Here is a 9,269-nt window from a genome sequence, read left to right on the forward strand (position 1 = left end):
CCACTTCAGAGACTTGAGCACAAAAATCTAGGCTAACTGTCCAGTGCAGCGCTGAGGGAGCGCTGCACTGCCGGAGGTGCCGTCTTTCGGATGAGACGTTAAACCGAGGCCCTGTCTGCCCTCTCAGGTGGACGTAAAAGATCCCGTGGCACTATTTCGAAGAAGAGCAGGGGAGTTATCCCCGGTGTCCTGGGCCTGTATTTATCCCTCAATCCCACTAAAGCATCACAGATGATCTGGTCATTATCACATTGCTGTTTGCGGGAGCTTGCTGTGCGCAAATTGGCTGCCGCGTTTCCTACATTGCAACAGTGACTCCACTCTAAAAGAAGGACTTCATTGGCTGCAAAGTGCTTTGGGACGTCTGGCGGTAGTGAAAGGGGCGATAGAAATGCAAGTCTTTCCTTTTATAAGGTTGGTGAGCTGCAGGCACAATTCGCCACATTGGGAATATGTAACAGTGACAGGGGCCAGGCACTGGATCAGCCCATGGGTATAGTCCCGCCCAGTGCCTGATTGACAGTCAATGGTGAGTGTGGCCCCGCCCTCTGCCTGATTGACAGCCAGTGGTGAGTATGGCCCCGCCCACTGCCTGATTGACAGCCTGTGGTGAGCGTGGCCCCGCCCACTGCCTGATTGACAGCCAGTGGTGAGCGTGGCCCCGCCCACTGCCTGATTGACAGCCAGTGGAGTGTGGCCACGCCCTCTGCCTGATTGACAGCCAATTGTGAGCGTGGCCCCGCCCTCTGCCTGATTGACAGCCACTGATGAGCGCGGCCCCGCCCTCTGCCTGATTGACAGCCAATGATGCGCGGCCACGCCCTCTGCCTGTTTGCCAGCCAATGATGAGCGTGGCCCCACCCTTTGCCTGTTTGCCAGCCAATGATGAGCGTGGCCCCGCCCTCTGCCTGATTGACAGCCAATGGTGAGCGTGGCCCCGCCCTCTGCCTGATTGACAGGGGATTATCCTTTAGACCCCGCCCAGCCCCACCCCGCTTTCTCTCGGCCCGCGAGCGAGTAGAGTTCGGAGTTGCTGCGCTTTTCATCGCCGCTGATCTCACATTCACCTCGGCCGCTCCGGGAAAATCCTTCAGCGCGATGGCTGGCAAGAATCCCCAGGTTTACATGGACATCGCTGCGGCTGGCGAAAAACTGGGCCGGATCGTGATGGAGGTGAGTTGAGCTGCCCCGGAGCCCAGCCCGCGTGTGAAGGAAACCCCGAACCGAGCGCGGGCGGGCGGGCGGGCGGGGGTGAGTTGAGGCGGGCCGGCCGCTGGGGGAGCGATTCCCGGGACCGGACCCCAGCGCGCCTGCGCGCGTTTGAAGCGCGCGCGTGCGCGGGGCGGAGGAGTGGGGGTGAAGTGCGCCTGCGCGCCGTGGGGGGGGCCTCTGGAATGTGAAGTCGTTGCAAAACTGGGTTCAAAACTAACAGGAGGGAAGCAACACTAACCTCTCTAATGTAGGGAACGGCAGCATAGTGGTAATGTCACTGGGCTGGTAATCCAGTAGGAAGGGGCCAATGATCCAGAAATTCAAACTAGGATTTGAACTCGATGTTGAGTCCGGAAGGCTGCAAAGTGCCCAATCGAAAGGTGAGGTGCTGTTCCTCGAGCCTGCCGGACTCAACATTGAGTTCAACAATTTCAGATAATTATTCCTGCCCCCATTTTTCATGCAGTATGATTTTTGCCATTTCCATTTGCAACATTTTATCTTTCCTGCCTCTAGAAAGAACATCCTGTACTTTTGTAATTCCTTCCTCCCCTCCTACCCCCCCCTCGCCCTGTCTCTGCACCTGCTTAATATCTGTTACATCTCCAGCTTTTTCCAGTTCTGATGAAGGGTCCCAGACCTGAAACGTTAACTCTGTTTCTCTCTCCACGGATGCTGCCTGGCCTGCTGAGTATTTCCAGCATTTTCTGTTGTTATTTCAGATTTCCAGCATCTGCAGATTTTGCTATATTAGTGTAAAGCTGCAGTGTTTTATTATTGTACATGATTGATATACTGTGCACTGCTTGTCTCTTTCAGCTCAGGGCTGATGTGGTTCCAAAGACTGCAGGTAAGTCCCAGGAACACAGTGTTGAGTTGAAGAAAGTCTCGGTTGTATCGATCTGTGATCTTACTCTGAAATGTTTTGTTGCAGAAAACTTCCGTGCACTATGCACCGGTGAGAAGGGTTTTGGTTACAAGGGCTCCACATTCCACAGAATCATTCCCCAGTTCATGTGCCAGGTGAGGAGCAACTTTATTTGGGGAATGGTTGGGAATATCTCTGTGCTTGGTTTCAGTAAATGGCTAATGACTTGTTCAACTTCCAATTGTACAGGGTGGTGATTTCACAGCGCACAATGGCACTGGTGGAAAGTCCATCTACGGGAACAAGTTTCAGGATGAGAACTTCACCCTGACGCACACAGGGCCTGGTAAATAAACTGCTTGGCATATTTGTATGATGACTTTCAGCGGTGGGGTGGCAAAAGTGGGGATCAGTTGGTGGACATGAGAAGCGTGGGTATGATAATAGTGAAAATATTCATCAACCTGATTTTTGATTAGCAAATAAAAGCAATTGTTAAACTTAATCTTTTACCTATAACAAACCTGGGTCTTTGTGCTATCAATAAGGGAGAAGAATATAAGGTGGCAGTGGAGGAGTTTGTTGCTTGGGGTTATTGATTTCAAAATCCTTCTGTTCTATTTCTACCCACTTTCAAAACTCTGCAAACCTACCTCGCTGACCTTCGGTCATCTATTCCCCCCCCAACTCCTGCTCTGTGTCTCACCCTGTTCTTTCTCCCAGGCCCAGAAATGCGTTTTAACATTTCATTACCTCGAAGGCACTAGATATATAAGTGTAAATTGCACAGGAGAGGAAGCTGAACACATTTCTGGAATGTTTACTTTTTGCCATCTTACTATTGCAGGTATCCTGTCTATGGCCAATGCTGGGCCAAATACCAATGGATCCCAGTTTTTTTTATGCACTGCGAAAACTGAGTGGTAAGTGTATGGTGAATTAGTATTCTCTCTCTCCAAGTATTCACTGCAGGATTCAGTAGTCACTAATGTCTGTTGTTCAATCTTGCAGGTTGAATGGAAAGCACGTTGTATTTGGTTCTGTGATTGGGGGGCTGGACGTTGTAGCAAAGATGGAAACGTTGGGCAACGCAAGTGGCAAAACCAAAAAACCCGTTACCATCACTGATTGTGGACAGCTGTCCTAATTTGTTTGTGAATGAAATTTTACAATCTAAATAAAACTTGATCACTTGCCATTCCAGTTTTACTTTGCACTGCAGCATTACATTTTTTAACGACTCATTGCTTTAGACCACTGTTCTCTCAGCCGCGTTCGACTAAAGTGCCCCAAACAGGCAAATCACTCTGGGACCTTCTCTTGAGAGAAGGTTTCTCCGGGTATTTTAAATTTACTCTCTGGATATGGGGCGTCACTAGCAAGGGCAGAAGGTGAAGCTGCCACCTTGAACTGCTGCAGTCGTGGTGAAGGTACACAGTGCTTGTTGGGTAGGGAGTTCTGGGATTTTGACTCTGCTATTATGAAGGGCCGGTGATCTATGTCCAGGTGAGGATGATGTGATTTGCAGGGAAAGCTGGAGGTGATGGTGGTCCCAGACTCCTGCTGCCCATGTCTCTTTCAGGTGATGGAGATGTGGGTTTGGGAGGTGCTGTTGAAGAAGCCTTGGTGCATTGCAGTGCATCCTGTGGATAATACACACTGTAGCCATGGTGTGGAGGGAGTGGATATTTAAGGTGCTGGGCAGCCAATCAAGAGGACTGCTTTATCCTGGTTTCCATCGATCTCCTTTAGTATTGTTGCAGCTGCACCTATCCAGGGGAGAGCTTTCAGTGGTAGGAAATTGGCTGACTGGCAGGAGACAGAGTAGGGATAATGGGCAGGTACTCTAATTGGCAATACTCTCATTGGAGTTGAGAAGAATGAGAGGCGATCTTATCGAAACATAAGATTGTGAGGGGTCTTGACCGGGTGGATGCAGTGAAGCTGTTTCCACTGATGGATGAGACTAGAACGAGGGGGCATAATCTTAGAATAAGGGGCTGCCCTTTCAAAACTGAGATGAGGAGAAACTTCTTCACTCAGGGTAGTAAATCTATGGAATTTGCTACCCCTGAGAGCTGTGGAAGCTGCAACATTAAATAAATTTAAAATGGAGATAGACAGTTTCCTAGCAGATAAGGGAATTAGGGGTTACGGGGAGAGGGCAGGGAAGTGGACGTGAGTCTAGATTCAGATCAGCCATGATCCTATTGAATGGCGGAGCAGACCCGAGGGGCCGTATGGCCCACTCCTGCTCCTACTTCTTATGTTCTTATGTTTTGCTATATATTCGTGGCCGTGTAACGGGTTCCTGCACCTGTGGCCGTGTACGGGGCTCTCGTACCTTGGTAAGTATACCTCTCTGTAATCCGGACTTTTTGATCAGCCAGCACCACGCCAGTCCCATTGGTGCCGGATAGAAGAGTTTCCTGTACATCTGTCTAGGGTGTTGTGGTGGAGATGGGGTAACAAGTAACTCCTTTTATGTGGATTTTCCAATTGGGATTCTGTAAATAGTTTCCCCTGATTTAATGCTGGTTCTAAAAATTAAAAAAAATCGGAAAAAACCGATGCGAGTGGTTGAGTTCCTCAGTAATGGAAAACTTGAGACTTGGTTTATCCAGATAATGGATGGGTTTGATCATTTCAGACTAATGTCTGTTGCTGCAAGGACAGTATTGGAAATTTAACCACCTGTAATCCTCATGGGAACAAATATTTCTGCACGTACCGTCCTCGCCCGTCGTCTACACGGGGCACTTTCAAAGTGAGTTGCTGGATAGCGACGAGGAGCAGAAAGCCTCAGCGGTTGTTCATTTCCCTCGTGCTCGCCCAGCAATGCTAAGATCAGTTGTGATGCATCCCCTGCACCCTGGCTGGAATAATCTAACTTAACAGGTACCTGTTCTGAATCGCTCCCTGGAAGTGTATTTACACTTGGAGAAAATCAGCAGCTGTGAAGGGTAAGAAGAAAGAAAGACTTCGATTTCTACAGCACCTTTCACAACCACCGGACGTCTCAAAGCGCTTTACAGCCAATGAAGTATTTTTTGAAGTGGAGTCACTGTTGTAATGTGGGAAATGCGGCAGCCAATCTGTGCACAGCAAGCTCTCTCAAACAGCAATGTGATAATGACCAGATAATCTGTCTTTGTTATCTTGATTGAGGGAGAAATACTGGCCAGGACACTGGGGATAACTCCCCTGCTCTTCAAAATAGTGCCATGGGCTCTTTTACATCCACCTGAGAGGGCAGATAGGGTCTCGGTTTAACGTCTCGTGAAAGATGGCACCGCTGCCAGTGCAGCACTCCCTCAGAGTGTCAGCCCAGCTTTTATGTGCTCAACAACCTTCTGACTCACAGGCGAGTGTACTACCAACTGAGCCATAGCTGACATATAGTGAAATTGGGGAATTTTAATTGAGTCCTACCAAATTGCCGAAGTTTGCTGATAAATTTAGTGTTCGTGTCCTTGCTGTGAACCACTGGATGTGAAATATACATTCGTACCCTGCTTTGGGTGACTGCATGTGATGACTAGATTATCACTAGGTGGCAGCAAAATGCAGTACACCAGATGCACTGCCTTACCCTCTCTTTTAGATAGAAAGAAAGACTTGCATTTATATAGTGCTTTTCACAACCACCGGACACCCCAAAGCACTTTCCAGCCAATTAAGTACTTTTTGAAGTGTGGTCACTGTTGTAATGTGGGGAATACGGCAGCCAAATTGCACACAGCAAGCTCCCCTGCTCTTCTTCGAAATACTGCCTTGGGATCTTTTATGCCCACCTGAGAGAGCAGATGGGGCCTCGGTTTAATGTCTCATCCAAAAGACAGCACCTGTGACATTGCAGCACTCCCTCACCATTGTCAGCCTAGCGTTCTGTGTCCAAGTCTCTGGGGTGGGACTTGAACCCGCAACCTTCTGCCTCAGAGCGGAGGGTGCTACCCACTGAGCCACGGCTGACGCAGATCACTGGGATTCCTATTTAGATGAAACTATTTGACTGTCTTCAGAATTTATTTTAGTTTAATCAGCCCTTCCCTCCCGCCCCAGCATCCCTCCACCACTTGCGAACACAGTTTCAAAATAAGCTATTTCGCCCAGTGTTCTCTGACATCTCCAGTACAGAACACAATGTAGAATCCCTCCATTACCATCCTTCCTGCTTCTCCCCACTCCCAGTAACAGGAGAGACAGTTGGAGCACCAACTCTCTTCAGTCCTGTCTTGGCAGATGCAAACATCACTGAGAAAAATCTGAATTTTTCTAAGCAGCACTCCCCAATTTCTGTCAGGGAGTGAGCTAATTGAATAAAATGGTCTCAAATAACCTTTTAACACAGCTTAAATGAACTGAATGCTTCACGTGTGTATTGCTGCATAGATTAAACTGGGCAAACAGTTTGAACTGCTGCGAAATATTGAATTAGAGCCAATATTCAGAATTCTAAAACAAGCAAGAGCTCCCAAGACCAATGGTCTTGGGGGTAAGTCACCACCTGACCACAACTGAGCGAAACAGACCAGGAGGCCAAGGTACAAATTGAATTAGTTGATCTCAGTTGGGGCAGCTATTTGGGTTCTACAACTGGTCTCAACGACCGAGGAAGGGCAGAAAAAGTTGGAATGACTTTTTTTCCTGATCGCTCTCCAATAATCCTTCGTGGAAACTGAAGCGATTGGGTGTTAGCCGAGGACAGGATCGACTTTGTGACGACCTCCATTGTTGAATAGCCCGTCAACGTTCGCTGCTTGTTCTCCTGAAGAATGGGCACTTGAGCGAGGAGCTGTCCCGAGTTGCTCAGTGGCAGTCAGCAGCTTCAGGAAAGGAGAGGAAACATTGTGGGGGAGACTAGAATCCTGGTGAATCATATAACTAGGGCTGTAGAGAGGGCTTTAAACTAATTAGTGGGGGGGAGGTTTCTAGAGAGCAAATAATAAAAATGACTACGGAGAAGGTCATAGGCCTAGGTAGCAGTGGGGGAATTAAAAAACGGCGTGTCAGGAAGGGACAGAAGGTATGGAGTAAAAGGTAAAGTAAAAGGGGAAAAAGCAGGAACTATGTCACAAAACATATTTGAAAGTTCTTTATCTGAATGCACATAACTTGTCCATTTTGTTACGAATGCTAACGGCACAAATAACTACATATGGGTATGATCTTGTGGCCATTACAGAAACATGGTTGCAGGGTGACCATGACTGAGAATTAAATATACCAGGTTATTTAACAATCAGGAAGGACAGGCAGGAAGGAAGAGGAGGTGGGGTGGCTATGTTAATAAAGGAAGGAATCACAGTAATACAGAGAAATGATATTGGGTCAAAGGATCAGGATAGTGAAACAGTTTGGGTGGAGATAAGGAATAATAAGGGGGGAAAAAACACTAGTGGGTGTAGTCTATGGGCCTCTGAACAGTTGCAACTCTGTTGGACGGAGTATTAATAAGGAAATAGTTGAGGCTTGTAATAAGGGAACAGCTATAATTATGGGGGATTTTAACTATCATATTAACTGGACAAATCAAATTGGGCAGGGCAGCCTTGAGGATGAGTTCATTGAGTGTATTAGGGATGGGTTTCTTGAGCAGTATGTAACTGAACCGACCAGGGGGCAAGCAACCTTAGATTTGGTCCTGTGTAATGAGACAGGATTAATTAAAAATGTCCTAGTAAAGGATCCCCTTGGAATGAGTGACCATAACATGGTTGAATTCCATATTCAATTAGAGGGTGAGAAGGTTGGATCTCAAACAAGCTAGAGTGGACTGGGAAAATAGATTAAGGGTAAGACGGCACATGATCAGTGATGTACATTTAAGGAGTTATTTTACAACTTCCAAAAAAAAAATATTCCACTGAGGAAAAAAGGGTATAAAAGAAAAGATAGCCATCCATGGCTAAGTAAAGTAATTAAGGATAGTATCCGACTAAAAACAAGGGCATATTAGGTAGCCAAATCTAGTGGGAGGATAGAAGATTGGGAAGTCTTTAAAAGACAGCAAAAAATAACTAAAAGATTGATTAAGAAAGGGAAGATAGATTATGAAAGTAAATTAACAAAAAATATAAAAACAGCAAAAGTTTCTATAGTTATATAAAAAGAAAAAGGGTGGCTAAAGTAAATGTTGGTCCCTTAGAGGATGAGACCGGGAAATTAATGGTGGGAAACATGGAGATGGCAAAAACGCTGAACAATTATTTTGTATCAGTCTTTACGGTAGAGGACACTAAGAATATCCCAACACTGGACAAACAGGGGGCTCTGGGGGGGGAGGAGCTAAATACGATTAAAATCACTAAGGAAGTGGTACTTGGTAAAATAATGGGACTCAAGGCGGATAAATCCCCTGGACCTGATGGCTTACATCCTAGGGTCTTGAGGGAAGTGGCGGTAGGGATTGTGGATGCATTGGTAATAATTTTCCAAAACTCCCTGGACTCGGCAAAGGTCCCAGCAGATTGGAAAACTGCTAATGTAACACCCTTATTTAAAAAGGGTAGTAGGCAGAAGGCTGGAAGCTATAGACCTGTTAGCCTAACATCTGTGGTTGGTAAAATTTTAGAGTCCATTATTAAGGAGACAGTAACGGGACACTTGGATAAACATAATTTAATAGGACAAAGTCAGCATGGTTTTATGAAGGGGAAGTCATGTTTGACAAATTTGCTTGAGTTCTTTGAGGAAGTAACATACAGGGTGGATAAAGGGGAACCAGTGGACGTAGTGTATTTAGACTTCCAAAAGGCATTTGACAAGGTGCCACACAAAAGATTATTGCTCAAGATAAAAAATCACGGGATTGGGGGTAATATTCTGGCATGGGTGGAGGATTGGCTATCTAACAGAAAGCAGAGAGTTAGGATAAATGGTTTGTTCTCAGACTGGCAATCAGTAACTAGTGGTGTTCCACAGGGGTCAGTGCTGGGTCCCCAACTCTTTACAATCTATATTAACGATTTGGAGGAGGGGACCGAGTGTAACATATCAAAGTTTGCAGATGATACAAAGATGGGAAGGAAAGTAGTGAGTGAGGACATAAAAAACCTGCAAAGGGACATAGGCAGGCTAAGTAAGTGGGCAGAGATTTGGCAGATGGAATACAATACTGGAAAGTGTGAGGTTATGCACTTTGGCAGGAAAAATCATAGAGCAAGTTATTATCTTAATGGCAAGAAAC

At 46.5% G+C, this 9,269-nt stretch overlaps 1 protein-coding gene across 2 annotated transcripts; it reads left to right on the plus strand.

Moving 5' to 3' along the window:
* Positions 1 to 983: 983 nt before the first annotated feature.
* Positions 984 to 3,276, plus strand: LOC147098623 (peptidyl-prolyl cis-trans isomerase-like). Of its 2 annotated transcripts, none has more exons than XM_085970562.1 (6): positions 984 to 1,173; positions 2,032 to 2,062; positions 2,147 to 2,235; positions 2,330 to 2,426; positions 2,928 to 3,003; positions 3,092 to 3,276. In XM_085970562.1, exons 1-6 carry the CDS (start codon positions 1,099 to 1,101, stop codon positions 3,225 to 3,227), a joined length of 504 nt encoding a protein of 167 aa, XP_085826688.1. In that variant the 5' UTR covers positions 984 to 1,098; the 3' UTR covers positions 3,228 to 3,276. The 2 variants fall into 2 exon arrangements, with proteins under 2 accessions (XP_085826688.1, XP_085826689.1); XM_085970563.1 differs by lacking the exon at positions 984 to 1,173 and adding an exon at positions 1,403 to 1,592.
* The last annotated feature ends 5,993 nt before the right edge of the window (positions 3,277 to 9,269 follow it).

The sequence above is a fragment of the Somniosus microcephalus genome, chromosome 29 (assembly GCF_052327205.1).
Source record: "Somniosus microcephalus isolate GS21.2 chromosome 29, FLI_Smic_1.0, whole genome shotgun sequence".
Taxonomy (NCBI): domain Eukaryota; kingdom Metazoa; phylum Chordata; class Chondrichthyes; order Squaliformes; family Somniosidae; genus Somniosus; species Somniosus microcephalus.